The sequence below is a fragment of the Syngnathoides biaculeatus genome, chromosome 9 (assembly GCF_019802595.1).
Source record: "Syngnathoides biaculeatus isolate LvHL_M chromosome 9, ASM1980259v1, whole genome shotgun sequence".
Taxonomy (NCBI): Eukaryota; Metazoa; Chordata; class Actinopteri; order Syngnathiformes; family Syngnathidae; genus Syngnathoides; species Syngnathoides biaculeatus.
The window spans coordinates 4,413,958-4,431,394 of record NC_084648.1 but is presented as its reverse complement, the minus strand read 5'-3'; the positions used below and the strand labels follow the sequence as shown (position 1 = coordinate 4,431,394).

At 38.8% G+C, this 17,437-nt stretch overlaps 1 protein-coding gene across 2 annotated transcripts; it reads right to left on the bottom strand.

Annotated features, from left to right (window-relative positions):
• Positions 1–293: 293 nt before the first annotated feature.
• Positions 294–17,283, bottom strand: tmc6b (transmembrane channel-like 6b). 2 transcript variants are annotated; one of them, XM_061828883.1, is made up of 22 exons: positions 17,166–17,283; positions 13,134–13,298; positions 13,012–13,060; positions 12,375–12,505; positions 11,033–11,200; positions 9,455–9,610; positions 8,902–9,010; positions 7,937–8,021; positions 7,292–7,549; positions 5,525–5,733; positions 5,268–5,412; positions 4,630–4,785; positions 4,209–4,387; positions 4,022–4,112; positions 3,829–3,926; positions 2,864–2,959; positions 2,688–2,763; positions 2,239–2,372; positions 1,928–2,104; positions 1,678–1,756; positions 1,167–1,253; positions 294–768 (listed from the first exon to the last, which is right to left on the bottom strand). In XM_061828883.1, the coding sequence occupies exons 2-22, from the start codon at positions 13,177–13,179 to the stop codon at positions 754–756; spliced, it is 2,544 nt and encodes an 847-aa protein (XP_061684867.1). In that variant the 5' UTR covers positions 13,180–13,298; positions 17,166–17,283; the 3' UTR covers positions 294–753. The 2 variants fall into 2 exon arrangements, with proteins under 2 accessions (XP_061684867.1, XP_061684868.1); XM_061828884.1 differs by lacking the exon at positions 13,012–13,060.
• Positions 17,284–17,437: the final 154 nt, after the last annotated feature.

Below are 17,437 nucleotides of genomic sequence, written 5' to 3'. Positions count from 1 at the left end.
ACAGCTCTATATTGTGAAGTGCTCTACTGCAACAGTGTGTCAATATATTTACACTAATATCATGTAGAAAGTTATGCAAATCAATTCATATATGCTGCGGACTGTACACTGGTACATGTGGATAATAATACTTTGATACAGACAACTGTTCTTTCTTTGCATTGTTTAAATATTTTTTTTGTGTGATATTTTTGTATTCCACTTGAGGAAGCCCGCAAACCCTTTGTGGAAGTCATCGCATACTACTGACAAGGACTGCTTCAGAAAGTGGATGGATTACAACTACACAAGTGTATATAAAATATAATTTAATTTTAATAACTATAACTACAGCACAATAACTTTAAAAAAACATATAAATGTAAGACAGTTTCTAGCACCCAGTGTCTGGCTGCACAACCACTTCTATACTTGTACCACAATAAAAATAATGATAAAAAAAGACTACTGCATACTTTTCACAGGACTTAAAATACAGCTCGCAGGTCATATCAAAGTGCATATAGGACTTTTTTAAACTGATTAAACCAGTTAGCTATCTTGTCACTTATACATTCCATTACGTTGAATTCCTAACATTTGAGTTTGGGTATTTTACCTCTGCAAATGCTTATCCCTCATCAAATATACCCTGTTCAACAATTGCATTAAACATTTGAATTGTGATCAGATGGCACAATGTTTGTTTTTTTCCAGTTTAAAGGCATTTAGTTTGAAGGGAGCTTGTCTCCAAGAGTAGCAGAAGTTGATGTCTCAGCAGGTAGAATCCTACGAAAAATAAAAGTTGGGGTGAGCACAATTGGCGTTATTCAATGATGTAAAAAAAAAAATGTCTCAGCAAACCATCTTGGGATGGATTTGCACAACATTGTTCATTTCACACAATTTCAATTGCTCGTTCCTGTGGCTCAATTCAGATGTGGGAATGGAATGAATAAATGCATGGAGTCATTCCATATTGGAAAAATATCTCTTAAATGTGGCGTCCCCTAACGGGACAAGCCAAAAGAAACTTACTTTAAATGTGGATACAAATTAGATATGAATTGGATATCAGCCAATGTGACTGCACATAAATGTTAAATAAACAGTACATGCAAATTGACAGACAAATTTGTTTGGAGGTACAAAATCAGAGGTGAGCACTTAAATCCCGACTTACTCACCTGGCTTGTGAGCCTCCGGGCAGGAGTTCGTCTTTGCTCATGGATGGACTGCAGGCGAGTGATGAGAAATTTCTTGTCTTCACCCTCCTGAACAAAAGAAAAATACGCAGTGGAATATATATAATGAGAACTGTCACAAAGAGCAGTAAGGGAGGCATTATAAATGCAATTATAATACATGTGCTTTTATCAATGTCTATGATTCTGCTTATTGATACAATTCCTTTTCAATTATCTTAACGTTTCCTGAGTAATGTTTTGAGGCGGGAAAAGTAGTTTTACACGGTCTTCCACACCAAATTACATTTTTTTCAAAATGATGTGTGAAGAAACTTTTTCTAGCAAATAAAGCAGGGTCTGGCGTCAAGTCTTTTTGAGTGGGGGTCTTCTTTGGCACCCATTAGGCAAATTGTGGTGGTCCGGTCAGAACATGTACTGGCCCTGTATATTCATGATGTAATACGTTACGTTTTAGTGATTGTTTCATATTTTATATTACAACTTGACATACATTCTCAATTTGCTCTTGCAGTAGGCCGATGATCTTTCTTTGACCATCCACAACTTGGCTGTAGAAATAGATGACGATCCTGGTGGGAAGAAAAGACATTGTGTCGACAATAAAGCAAAGCACCACAGAAAACCCAAACCATTTTACATCTACTGTGAATATGTTGTGTTTGATTGTCACAATAACATACATATCTGTATATAGCAGTAATATTAGAATATTATTCGAATTTCACAGATGAGAAACTAACAGGAAGATGCCTGCTCCCACAAACAGGAAGAGAGGGTTCTCCACCAGATATGAGTGAGCTCTGGCCAACACTGATAAATTGGGATTTTCTTTTTCGAGGTCCTCCACCCAACGCTTTCCTGCCTGAAACATCGTTTTGAGTTCACGGAAGGGGCCACATGAGAAGGAAGGTGTGATACTGGAGAGAAAGACAATGCATATCATGTCAATGAGGCAAAAGGTAAGAGTACACAGTATTACCTATTGTCAGAGTAGAGCTCTTTTTGGAAACAGCGATGAACAAAGACCTCATAATGTAGAGTGCGCCTTTACCTCCACATGGTGTAAGTTACACACACCGAGGCCCCAAGGAAGGAAGGGAAGCAGAGGAGTGTGATGAAGATGGTGGTCATCTGGCTGACTCTGTATGGCCTACTCGGGGCCTGACAGTTCATCATCACACTGCTCTAGAGGAAGGAAATTGCATACAGCATACATATTTTAAAACAAAAAAAAAAAACCCTGTTAACAACAGGTACAGTTTAATATGGTGCAGTATAAACTACAACCACAATACGAACCATATCTAAGCGTAAGGAACTATAATCACTACCACATAGTTGTTGGTGATAAAATCATACTTGAGTCTTTTCTATATAAAACATCACTTGATTTTCATCCCACAATCGTACTCATCATATTCCATAGTCTAGATTGTCTTCAAACTGTCTCAACTGAGGTATGCACATCTATTTACATGGTTTCTATAAATGACAGTGTACCTTCTTAATGTAAAAGAGCAGCAGGAGCTTCAGTATCTGCACTGCAGGTAGCAGAGGAGTGAAGAGAACACCCAGCCTGAACAACACAATGTTTGTTCAATGTAATAATTCACCAGTCACTTAACAGTGAGGGTTACAAAGGTGTACTGGTACATCAGAGGCTGAGGAGCTCATACCAGGCTAGCGTTTGCCCATAAATGAGGTCAAGGACATTCTTGGCAATATCAAACACTGGTTTCCTCTTCTTCTTTAACACGTTCTCTGAAAACAACCTGTAGACCACAGGAGAACTGAGAAGGTGACATGCCAAAGAAACACTTCATACATGACGGATTAACTTTGATTTATTTGAACTACCTTCTTCCAGGGTGGAATGACTAAACATATACCGTACAAAGATACACAACACATACAAATCACAAATATGTGAACGTTTCAACTCATTTGGTATTTTCTGTAATCCCCAGAGTTAGAATTATGCATACAGGCTCAAATACACACTACATACACGCTCATGACCATGCTTCATGGTTCTTTTAAATGGGATGATACATACGGTATTTTCTGCACCATAAGGCGCACCTAAAAGCCTTTAATTTTGTCCAAAAACGACGGTGTGCCTTATAATCCCGTGCGCCTTATATATGGATCAATATCGAGGCTTTAGTGCAGCTCCATCTAATGGAAGCATAATGTAAACCTAGGCTCTACTATAGCGTCTATTTGTGTGCGCCTGAAATCTTTACATTGTTGGAAAACACCCCTTTGTATAGTGCATCAGTCCCACTGGCAGCAAAAGAGCATGAAGACGCATGCTCAACAACTGGTAATGTTCTCAGGTCTAAAACTCCCACCTTACTCCTCTAAACATACTTCTTGACTTTGTGGTCAAATCGCTCAATCTTTGTCTCATCTTGATGATAAAATGGTTATCCATAAGGCATTTGACTGCTAATCTTGAAATCTGAAAGTTAGTCGAAATTTAAAGTCAGGCGTTGACTGCTGCACTGCGCCCCCTCATGAAATCACTCAAGTAACCAATAATCCATCAAAACAAAATCTCTTGCAGTATGTTTCTGTCCCAACTAGCCGATAAACAGCAATCAAAAGACAACAAAGGGCAGAATTATGAATGACCCACCTCCAAAGAAACTCTCCAAACAAGATGTTTAGTAGAGTGAAGATGAAATCCATTAACAGGAAGCGATAAAGTTCCTGGCCAACAAAATTCTCCCAGCACTGTGAATGATATTTTCAAAAGAGGGCATCACACATCGACGAAAACAATTGACCGACAAAAAATGATTTCTCATTGTCATGATGATCTATGCTACCTTCAGACCGATACTGGTTGGATCAGCAGCCACTCGACCCAGCCAGTGATAGCAGAGTACTCCAAGCACGCTCACTTTTAACATCAAGTTTCTGAAAAAAATCATGGCGGTGGTGGTAATAATTACATCTATTGCGCCTTTGTCTGCCGTTATAGATTATGTACACATGCAATCGCTCTAGTCATACCTGCCAATGGCAACATAGGTGCGCACAGATGGTGACTCATAGTCCTCCATCCAGGATGCCAGGTTGAACATAATAGGCAGCAGTAAGTTTATACAGGACACCACAACAGGGAGAGCCAGCAGGCTGGCCTCGTGCAGCAAGGGGTCCTTGGTCACACTGCGAGAGCTTTGCTGGAGGTTCTAATGACACACAGGAAATGGAAGACAATTCTTCTTGGACCTCCAATTCATTTTTTGCACTAATACTGTATGGCTATAAAATCACCAGCATGTCATTGGGTATACAGGAATTGAATGAAATCAAACAACTGCGCTATATCTACGTTGTGGCTTTAAATGAGGGCTCAAACGTCGTTATTGTACTTTCATTAACAGTGTCAGAGATGCACCAATGTAATTAAAATGCTATTACAGCATCATACCTGGTGCATGTATTCAGAGAAATAGTAGATGCAGAGCACACAAGCTGTAGTGCTCGCTACACAGATAGCCCACGCCAGACAGTGGACTGCCAGTCTCCACAACGTCTGGCACAGAGTGTTTTTGGAATGTTGATGATTCACTTCTGCTAGCAGTTCCTGCAAATTAGGGATTCAGAGAGATGATGTGAGAATTTTTTCCCACATTCTTCTATGTTAATCATGGCCACATTTACACCAAGTAGTGAAGTTCATTTCCTTTTGGTACACTATGTTTTTTTATTTAATTACCATTATAAGTTGGGAAGTATAACAAAATCCCAACTCCATAACATATCACTGCAGTTTGTTTGTCCCCACAAAACCTTGCCAGAGAGTAGTGAAAAGTAGAGGTAGACCATCGCAGTATGTTTGTTGATCGAAACTTGGAAGAGATTACAGAGTACTTCACAGTACTGATGATTCCTTAAGCAAAAAAGGAATAAAAAGCCACCGACCCATAATAAAGAACAACAAATGTTGTAGCTCTTTGTCAAATTAATTGACGCATTATACAATGGGTGAGCTCAAATCAACTCTACTGCATGACCAAAACAAAGGTTAAAGTAAATGTAAATGGGTAAGCTTATTTTTCCTTGTACCTTGAGCTGGATGCAGATATTCTCAGACATGAGTTTAATGGAAGATTTTTTGATGACCTTGAAGTCCCAGGAGCAGAAAGTCTTCATGGCCAGGATACTATGAGATTTGTCAATTCGGAAGCTTTGACCAAATGACTTTGACATGCTGGCGGTAGACGATGTACATTAGAAAACATACATATGAATCATTGACTAAAAAGTTGCATATTCTCAAAGGCTGGGTTTACAGAGCACATTTCTCTCCATTGAATGCATACCTGTACACAAGAATGATACATGTGACAAAGAATGCCATTCCGATTGTGAAGAAATAGGCAAGTGGCATCTTGTAAGGGAGATGCTTCGTACAGTCCAGACTGGTTTTATTGGACACAGATATATACTGCCCATTTTTGTTGCTGCAGTTCATACGCAGCGTGTAGTTACAGTAGTATCCATAGTACATCACTGTGTCCGAGAAATATCCCTGTAATGAAACCAGATGGAAAGTTGTTAGTGCTCTGGAAATATTAAAGGCAAATGGAACTCAACAGGTTAAAACCAGAAATTTGTCCTGACAATATGACTTTTTTTGTTTCGTTGCCAGTTGTGCTATTGTACTTTGACCCATTTTCTATTGCTAATCCTGTTCAGGATTATAGGTGAGGGTGAGTTTATCCCATTTTAATTTGAGCAGGAGTACCAAATGATGACCTATGAAACCAAAGGAAGAATATGAAGAATAAATCCAATTATACCTCTTCAAGATTTAAAGGTTTAAATGATGAAGTGCATAAACATTTACTGAGGCAAGGCAACAAAATGGAGATTGAAAAAAATGACACAAAGAATACAGTGTACATGTATGGGCCATTTTCATATAATCAATAACAGTAAACATACTTCATAAAAAACATTTTTAAAAAGAAAAAAATCTAATGTACCAATTTGTTGTGATACTGCCTTGTTTTTATATGGATAAATGCCTCTCATGTTGAACTAACCACGCTTTAAGTCTCATTTTCCAAAAAGTTATTGATTTAAAATTTCCCATTCATAAAAATGTCCACCCTTATTGACAGAGCAAATAGTGGTGAGCCCATAAAAACACTTTCTACAACAGGTAAAATAAAAGTGCATAATAGTACAGACATAGACAGCATCATAAAAGCTGTGTGAGACGCACAATTTATGTGTTGCCCTTCAAACTCGGGTGGCATTGCAACAACATGAGGGTGTCTCCAATGTTTTTAACTCTAAAGACAGCTTGCGTGACCACTTGTAAACAAAGCAAAAAAAGGAACTCTGGTGACACTAGGATGCATTTGTTAGTTTTCATGGAAAAATTAGATTAAGCGATGGGAAAAAGTCCTTCATACACCATCTTCAAAAACCATTGCAAATCATGAAACTTCATTTTGGAGAACTAAGGGTAAAGACATTTTGTGATTAAATCTTATAAAAATATTTCTTAAGAAATGTGTTTTTATTAGAAACAATTACAACCTTTTTGAGGAACCACTGCCAATAATCCGAACATTAATATCACTAACATTCACTGATTGTCACAAGGAAATTCACTGGGCAATAGCTTTACTGTTCTTGATGGAATTATATGAAAATGATCCATCTGCTGAAATAATGATTGACTCAATTTGCTCACTATTTACTCACTGTGAAATCTGGACCTGTTTATTTTATTTTATTATTTATTTGAAGTTATTATTATGTTGAATGAATGGCAATACTGTAGATTTATCCACAGGTTAATTGTACATTTTATCGTTTAGCAGACAAGCATTCTAATATCCTGCCTGACACTAAATGTTGGTGGCATAGCTAAATGGACAAATTATTTGTAGTCAATCAGTAATTTTTGGACCAATTTAGAGAAACTGGATAATTTCCCAGCGCATCCCTGATGATCAATGCAGGCACACCAATTTGCTGTGCCACAGTGAATAATAATAATAATAATAATAATACATATACAAAACACCTTGTAGCATTAGTGCTGTGCGGAACACCATTGAAACACATCTTACCGCTCCAGTAAGAAGCTCCAGTCCAGTGAAAGAGCTTCTGCTGTTGGAGGGAGGTGGAGGGTGCACTGCCTGAGGAAGCACCATGAACACACCGGTCACAAGAAAAAGGAAGAGGTTGAAGAAGAGCAGGGTCTTGAGAAACAGGAAGTACGAGAGGACCCCGCTACCGAAGCGACCGCTCACACGCTTCAGTGCCACTTGCCACAGTTGGAGGGAGTGTACAAAAGACAGCCAACTGTACCAACTCTGTCTTGCAGCCTGAGAGTAGGAAGTGAGATTGAACAAATAATGTAGAATATTGTCCAGGTATGTAATTGCTGTTAACCACTATATGTAAATGCTTGAGTGGTTAAACTGTTAAGATAACACGCACTGTGTTATAGACTGAAAGAAGTTTGTGCTTTTGTGTGCATATTGTGACAAAAGACATATTGGTTGGTTTTTATTTTTTTGCTACACAACTATACCTTTCCTACCCACATTTTATATGAATATGGTTTACTGTAAAGTCTAGTCTAATTAGCACCATTTACTGTGATTCGTAGCATGGGTCACTGTGCATGGAAATAAGAACCAAGAGTACAGACGCAGACATGGGGAGGAATTTTACACTGTAATGGGCTAATGGAGGTGAAAGTAACTCACTATGATGATGTAATATTTGAGTCGACTGCAGCAGGGGATCTGATTACCAGACAGAGTGCGTCTCTCCTTTTTCAAAGCTAGCCTTCTGCAAACAATTTATGATAGCGACCAAAATAATCAGTGGATAGTGAAAGCCATACATTATAAAAAATGTAAAAAAATACAATGGTGCCTTGAGATAGGAGTGACGCAAGTTGGGAATTTCGGAATGCAAACCTTCATTCAGACAATTTCTGTTTTTGCTCTGCTTTTGCAAGTGCAGACTTGAGATATGAGTGCTCTACGGCGACAGTGAATTCAATTCACTTCACAATAAGAAGCACTGTTTCTAACAATTCTTCAGTTGCTGTTCATCAAATGAACCAAAACAAAGACATCGTTTGCATATAAAACAACCACACAATTTACCTTTTCAGTCCGCTACGGTAATGCAAGCGCTAAATTTCGTCTCCTGCATGTTGTAATGCTCTAAAACAGGGGTGTCAAACTAAATTTTGTCGAGGACCGCAATGCCGTTTCCATTTTCCTCGGAGGGCCGTTACGACAATGAAACCAAACCTCATGTTCTTTCTTTTATTTCTTTCATATCAAAAACAAATTGAGGGATCGCTAGTTTTAAAATCAGAAGGATAACAGTTTAAACAGTTTAAAATGATGTGGCATGCCACATCTGGCCCCTGGGCCTTGAGTTTCACACATTGCTTTTGAACACAAACAGTGCAGCCACATGTAGACAAATAATTGAACAGTACTCACAGTCATATATTCCTTATCCTTCGCAAAGAATAACTAATATGAGTACCGCACTGATGAGCTGAGCAGTCTAAATGAACAGATTAAATGGCATTTCCATTCATCCTATATAAGATATCATCAGATAAGTGTTTTAAGATACGAGCCACAACTAATTATACTAATTTCTCAAGGCATCAGTGTAATATGATCAAACACTACATTTACTATACCTGAGTTCATTCTTTTCTGCTACACTGAGCGGCATCGCCCGGAGCATCCTGACTCTGTCGCTAACTGAGAGGTTCTGCAAGTTATTCACCAGACGCTCCCTTTTATTTACTAGAAGACATACAGTTTGTGTAAATAGAAAACTACATAAACATACGTAAGAGAGAGTAGGACATGGGCACAAAATAAGTGCAGTACACTCACTATCAAATAAGAATCAACACAGTCTTAAAATCTTCATTTGAAAAGATAACATTATTTTATAATAGATCATTACTTCTGGTTTAAAATGAGCAGAGCAAATGTGTCAAAAATATCTATATATATTCAATGGTAAGTAAATTGCAGTTCATCCCTAATGTAAACTACTACAATTATGAACGCAGTCTTAAAAAAATATCACATATCCAACATCGATATTTATTTCACTCTCTTTCTACATTAATATCTTTGTTTTTTATGCAGATGTTTTTGTATGTTATACGTTGACGATCACTATATTGTGCAGGATTACCAAAATATATGTCTGCTTTAACAGAGTTTTAATATTCTCACCCTCGGCATCTATATTGTCAGTCTCTATGCCGTAACCTCGTATGCTTGGTCTAGCCGATCGTGAGAAGTCTTTGATGGAGGGTCTGCTCTGTTTGCGCCTCCGAAGCTGCATGGTCCTGTTGTAGTACTGAGAGATAATGGCACCCCTGCTGCGGCCTGAAAAAGCACAACAACGCGTTCAAAACAATCATCATCATCTATTACCAGCCATTTTACAGATCAACAACATGAAAAGTTCAGAAAATGACACAGATCACATCTTCAATGACTTCAGTATTTGTATATATATACAGTAAGTGTGAAGAACTGTAGTGGTAGAGAACGCATTTTGTGTCCAAAAACAATAATATAAATTACTATAACAGTTCCATTTCAGCAGTGCAAAATATAACTGTGTAGCAAGCAGACGAAAGAAAAGAAATAGAAATATTTCCAATAGAGTTGGGTTCCTATGTTAAACCTCAAGATTGGAGATATTCTCAAAATGAAAATTCATGCTTCTGCTTCCTACTGTAGATGCTGAAGCACCTAAACTGCCAAAGACGCTGACGGGGAAATAGCAAAGTCTGCTTCTTCATGAAATTCTGCTCATCTGAAGAAGTCAGATGAAACACATCAGCTCACATTGTTAGGACAGCACCAACAAAAGACGGATGCTAAAGTCTAAAACTCTTACCCATTGCATTGTTGTGTGTAATTTACAAAGATTGCCAGTAAATTTGCAACAGGTGTAAAAGTGGCGGAGACCATCCTATTTGCACTTTAGGTAGCACTGTTGGTTTTCACCAGAGAGATTTGGGGACAGCATTGAAACAGCAACCTTTATCATGACCCCATTTTGAAACACACAAAACTTGCACATTCAAAGAATGCGTGTGCTTATGGCTGTGCTAGAAATTCCCTGTCTGAGGGTGGAGCAAGTTTCACAGAAGTGCAGTCTAGCACTTTGTTAAAAGACGTGCCCTCACACTGACAAATACAGAAACCAACATAGCTAAAAAGCAAAATGCTGTTTTTTTTTTTGTTTGTTTGTTTGTTTAAAAGTGGGTTTCCTATATAGCAAAAAGTATTTTCCAAAGCATTTGTAAAATAAATATTTATACTACTGCCACATCCCTGCCCTTCGGCACTGTTCGGCAAAAATCGGCGCGAACCTCATGTCTTTGTCATTTCAATTTTGTGAGATCCCGTAACTCTGAAATAGAGTACGCAAAACTGGGAGCTGGGATTTGAAACTGGGTCCTCAGAACTGTGAGACACATGTGCGAACAAGTCCACAACTGTGGTGCCACATTATGACCGAAACTGTTAAATCCCTGATTCTTTTTAGCTTTATGTGTGCAATATAAAAATCATTTAAGAGTGAAAAAATCTTTGTGTGTGTACCAGGCCTAAGGTCTAAGTTTGTGCCGGTTTTTGCATGCGGCTTGAGTAAATCAGGCCTGTAGTTTCCATAACTGCCTAGAAAATATTTCAACTGTGTTGTTTCCACTGAGATGTCAGCATGTAATGGCGTACAAGACAGCTAAAAAGCAATGCTCATGAGAGCTATGTTTCGAGAGGCTTGGAAGGACCTACCGATAGTGCGACTGGGCATGGCAGACAGGATCTTCAAGGTGGCAGATGACCAACGTTCACCAGTGGAAGGGTCCAATTCTCTTTCATCATCTTGCATTCCCATCAGTCTTCCCCTATTCCTCCACTCACCGCTCTCCGGTCCAGGGCTGGACAGGTTGGCCACATAGTCTAAGCAATTTAAACAAAAATACAAAATAATGTAGTATGCATGTGGTTGAAAGCCCCACGGTTATACTGTAAACAAAATCTGTATCATACGAAGAAAATGGGAGAAAAAACAAGTGTTGGTGGTCAGCAGTGCTCAGGACAGGAGAGGACTTTTATGTTAGGCTTACTAGAGGTATGTTCATGTACTTTTAAAACGATATTGTTTACAAGCAGGCAACAAAATGTTACGTAGCCTAGAAAACTAGTGCTAGTGCTCGTGGTTGTGTGTAAAATGCTGCCTTCCAGTTGAACACAGGATATCGACCAGAGCAGTAAATTACAACCTTTTTGGATGCAAGGCAAATACTTTACAATTGAAAAACCTCACGGCATACCAACAAACAAAAATGTCACAAAAAGTAGATACAGTACATTAACTGCTGTACGTACTTACTGCCATCTCATAAAAAAAAAACAATTTGTTGTGTCTGTCACTATGCCTTACTGGCGTGAATAGATGAACAAAGATACAGTATTTATTATAAATACCCAGTATATATTTTTGTATGTATTTTTTGAGGTGGTTTTGGTGTAAAATCTTTTGGAACCACTACTCTGAAAATTCCATTCTAGTAACAACAAAACAACATTTCCCAAAAATGCCAGTCTGTCAAAATGCAAAATTCTGGGCACAACGGGTACTTCAACCAGAGTACAATCCAGCAAGCATTTGGAGAAGGGTTTTTGTGCCAGAAAAAAATTGCCCATTTGGGGAAGGTTTATGTGTGATATCATATCTAGAAAATCAGTTCAAACTATGATTAAAAAAAGTAAAATTTTATTATTTTTCCACATACCTCCTCCATGGTTCATTTTGACTGGTCTTTGCTGAAACCCTTCACTGATAAATAGACATGTTTCAGTTTAAAATATACCCAAATCACTCATATGAGCGGAAATTCCAAGACATCGACGCATGTATCAATTGATCTAAAAACTGGACTTAACGCAAATGGAATATTATTGGTGAGAAGAGCAGTGGGGGCCGTAGAATAGGTCAGGTAGTTCTGGAATAAATGTTTTTTTTTTTGTGAATTTATGTATTATGGAGAATTTTAAAAGCCTTTGAAGTACTCATTTAATGTTTTATGGTTTGGGTTTTAGTAGATGGGATGGAGTTGTCCTCCTTATGTACCTCGACTCTCTTCATCCAGTTCTTTCTGTGGCTGCTGCAGCTCGAAAGCTTCACCCAGGTCTCCATTGTGAATCTGCTCTGCTATCAGCTGGTGGAAAGAGTCATGAACAACTTCCTCATCTGCTGGGCTCCTGACAACATGAGACACAGATAAATACTTGTACACAAAGACAGAAAACAACACTATAGACACAGAGATAAAGCTTTCAGTTCCATTTCAACACAAACGGCACACAGAGAGACGTTGAGGCCCTTAGAAAACATAACTGATGATACAGGACTCGGTCTTCAGTACACTCATTTGGACAAACTGTAAACAGACGTGGTTTGTTATCTTGATGTACAGTAAGTCAAAGTCAACAACAAGCTTGCGGAAAGAAATAAAAAGGGAAGTAGTTCACAACTGTGCTGTTATCTTTATCTATAGAGACTATGTAAACTCACTAATTTGTGTACTTTGCTCAAACATGAAAAATGGTTTATATAAAGTGCCAAGTTGCATACAAATCGCTCAACAATGCAGACGCCAGCATGAAATTTGACATCGCCGAACTGGGTCATGTGGATATTCAGTCTGGATTATGATCTACCCGTGCACAGGCAAACTCGATCTCCAAGAACAAAACAGTCCAATCACCTGTGTTCCTTACTCTCCGCCCACTCACTGTTGAGCAAAGGCAGGCGACCTTTAAACAAACCAAAGAGAAAAGTAGAAGACAACATTGCGTGAGCATGAAGTTAAAAAGAATTTCCACTCACTCCAGTCCAGCTTCAATGAGCGGGTGGCCCAGGTCGAAGTTAACATTTCGAGCCATTCTTCTAGCCTGTCGACGGTACGTGTGTTGACTCCTTGCCGTGGGGTTCACACCCTTAGCAGCTAATAAATACACTCCACTCCCACCATGGCGCTAATTCCTCTACCTGCTGATAGGGTAGGAGACAAAAAAGAGGAGGCAGGACCATGAGAGTATGACAGGTAAAGGAAGAAAAGCCAGCACACTACTTTGGAATCTGGACACACGAGTCGTGACTTGCCCGGTGCAAGTATTCACCTCCACGTAGCAATGGGAGTTAGTGGTCTATTTTGTTTAGAATTATTGAGGTTATGTCTAAGTATGCCTTGGTAAGGGGAAAAAGTGTAATATTACAGCAGCATGCTTGACTTATAAAACCCAATCGGCTCTACACAATCTAAACATCCGTGGTTGTGGATCTTCCGAAATAATAAACAAAACACTCTGGTCTTGTTATGAGGGTTAAGCTCACCATGTTTGTGTCACAAAAGCTCCTTTGCGGCACTGCATGTGATAGGGCCAGAGTAAGATGCCACCATGTCCCTCATAACATGAATATTCATTAACAAAAGCAGAATGATGTAAGAATTGTGTGTGTGGAATAATGTGGCCATTCTATAATGAGGAATATTCCTTTTTTTTTTTAATTACCCTAGTGTGGATAAGCGGTTCGGAAAATGGATGAACGGTTGCTTGCATATACATTATTTAGTTTAGTCTCTGGGGTGAAAGTCCCACTATTCAAGTGTGAAATTACACAAGCAAGTAAAAACATTTTCCAAAAAAGTATCAGTGAGTGAGCCGATCAGAATTTTAGCGAAATTACCAATTCAAATAATTTACTGAATAAACTGAAAAAAAATATCACTTTGTACCTTTGAAGCTAATAATAAAATATTAATTAATAATAAATTTCGCAATAATATTATTTTCTAGGTCCCTGTGAAGTCATGGGCCCTTAAACTCAATCGTTTTGAGCTTTTTCTCCCTTATGATGCCCCTCCATAACCAACACTTGCGTTGACAACCGGCAAATACTCTGACTAAGTTGCCAATTTGTTTGCGAAATGTGTTTGCTGCATGCGCCACACGCCACTTGCTACACTAATTGGCACAGTATAATTTGGTGCCTTGGTTATGCAGTGCTGCCTTCGCAAGTGATTTCTTCTTTTTTTTTTTTTTTTTCCTGAGGGTCACTTAATGGGTGTGGGTCTGGGATGCTTAAGTTGGCCAGCAGTTACTTGCAATCTCGAGATTTCCTGCAATAATGTGAATCGTTGAGAGGGACCAGCTACACCCACCATACGGAGATTACAATCATTCACACATTCATACTGTCACTGAGTGGAACGCATGCTGGATGCATCGAAGTCAGCCGAATGAACTACACAATTATATTTTAAATACCTTAACCTTAAATGGATGTATATTCAGTTCCTTATAAAAATGGAAAGTGATGTGAATGTCACAATTTTCTAGTTATGCTCTGCATAATCTAAAGAAGAAAGCCCTCTCTTTGTAACAGTTTTGATAGAGTACTGTATTTATAAAAAAAAAATAATAATAATTACAACCACATAATGCATGTGTGTATAGTCATGGCAGACACTTGCCTTAAAAAAAAAGCATGCTCCTCAGGGAACCGCCAATTCAGAAAACCCATGCCAGTAAATAAAGTTCTGAGAAAATTGAGGTGTTGGATTATTGGCACTGCTAAACACAGCCACGTGTTTAAGGACCCCACTTTTAGTTTTGATAAAAGTAACAATATCCATAATAAATCAACAAATAATCTCAGAGTTATGTTTGACTCAAGTCGCTCCTTTCAAAAGCACATTAACAAACTCTGTTTTTTCATCTTTGCAATACTGCTATGATACAGCGCATCCTATCAGCTAGTGATGCAGAGATCATAGTGCAAGCATTTGTTACGTGCTGCTTTCTGGTCTTGCCATGTTTAGTATTAAAAGCCTGCATTTGGGAGAAAACACTACGCTAAGAATTTTAATGAGGATGACAAAGTGTGATCTTATTACCCTAAAATTAGTCGACTTGTATTTGCATCCAGTTGCAATGCGATTTTATTGTTGTGTTACTGACTCGTAAAATATTACACGGGTTAGCAGCCTCTTATCTTGCTGGGTTAGTTGTACCATGTGATCTGTCCCAAAAGCTACGCTGACAAAACGCTGATGTTTGGAGAGCCACAATGAAGTCCGCAGTACTGTGGAATGCGCTACCCGGGAATAATAGAGCTGCTAACTCAGTGGAAATGTTTCAACCCCAACTTATTGGATTTATTTCTACCCTTGGACATTCAGTTAAAGTACATATGGGGATGTTTTATTGCTGCTTTTCCAATCTTGTCCCTTTCATCTCCTGCTCAGAAGAGGGTGAGATGACATTGACCAAATCTTGAGGGTGCTGCTATTTAGTTTCTGTACTGACGAACTGGGACAACATCTAAGGTGGACCACCAGTTGCCTTGGAGGAGGACCAGGCCAGGTGCTGAGGCAGAAGTATTGAAGGAATCTACCTGCGGTGTCTTTTCTCTTTAAATGGAGGCTTATACCATCCTAATGAACATTTAATACCATCTTCCCTTATAATGAACATCGTACAGCACCAGACTATGTGATAAATGTTGCCCACTTGACGTCCATTGCAGGATGGTCGTCCTGGAATGGGGGTACCCCTATCTCCGGCCAATTTAAGGTTTTGATTTCTTTTGTTCACAAATGGGGTTGATTGACAGATTGACACAGAGTCTGTCTTTATGGAGTCTCGTTTTCTTGCCCATGCCCTCTGGTTCGTCATCATGAATGCCGATTGACCTCATAGTGCAGGGGCTGAAGTAAACAGTATTTATTTATTTTAAACAGATAGAACCCTCACACATTTTTGCAAAACTGAGCACTGTATATGTACTCCAATTTTTTTTTTTATTCTTCCTGTTGTCACTGGAGAAATACACAATATATCTGAATTAATGTGGTCTTCTTGACTGGTGGGAAAAAGGCACCATAACAAAGTGAGTTGTCTTTCTCAGAGACAGTACAGCTGGGACAGAATACTGTGGGGGTGACATAGCCACCAAACAATGCCTGTTGGGGGTTGAGCCTGCATAGTTGCATAGTTGTCTACAATGTTCAAATCAGCATACAAGATGATTAAATCACAACAGGAAAAAGAAGTGCAGTCACATCTGTCACAATAAAGAAATGCATAATTTAATGAACGGGACGTAAGATTCCCAGTGGGCCAAATAAAACTTAGAGCGTAAAGGAATCTTTCCATCTTGCAACTCCAAGTAAACAGTAAGAGTAACGACACAACACGGCAATAAATTTATATAATTGTGAGCATATTTTGGCAAACCAAATGATTTATTTCAGGAAGAATATTGAGAAGGAGATGACGAGGTGGAGAGAGAGAGAAAAAAAGTTGTTTGGACTTGTCCAACAAATTTCGGCATTCATTTAATCCTGACCAATTAAGTGGGTCTCACCCACTTTCATCCAGAATCAGGGGGCAAAAGTACAGTCAATCCTGGCTTCGCCCGATTTGAAAAATCCACGTTGCGAATCCATCTGGGAACGTGGGAAAGAAAGGAAGAACTACACTTCGAACGTTGAACAACAAACTATGCTCCCGTTGTTCAACACAACTCATTCACCCGGTTCGGTTTTGTTTCAAAGGTCTCCCGTTTTGTTTGTGCTCTCCCCCCCCCCCCCCTTACTCTCTCCTGAACAAGATTACTTTGCTGGGTGACAAAAGTGCACTAATGACAACAAAATTAACGACTTTTTCTGTGATTTTGTCAGCTGTCAATTTCGGAAGTTGTATCGCTAGTTGTCTCGAGCCACTACTTCGTCAAATAACCAGTTTTATTCCGTTATAAAAGTTTCGTGTGACGACGCACATTGTCTACAGTTTATTAACTTCAGTGATTGAGTAATAATACAATATCAAGTTAAGGAAATCCGTATTAACTCACCAGCTGTGAAAGTGTAAAAAGTGCCGAGTGGCGACAAATAGACCAGTCAATACGGAGGAAACCATTGTGTTTCAATGGGTATGTTGTTTGGGACAATACGAAATGCAAACGTGTTAACAACAAGCGGACAATGGTGTGTTGAGGTCCTTATGCTATGAAACCCGTTTATAAGAATTTTCACTCGGGCCAACAGTGAAATGAAATATTTAGCGACATGACACTTTGATTGATAAGCAAGTCACCTATAGGTTTCCCCAGGCATTTATCGGAGT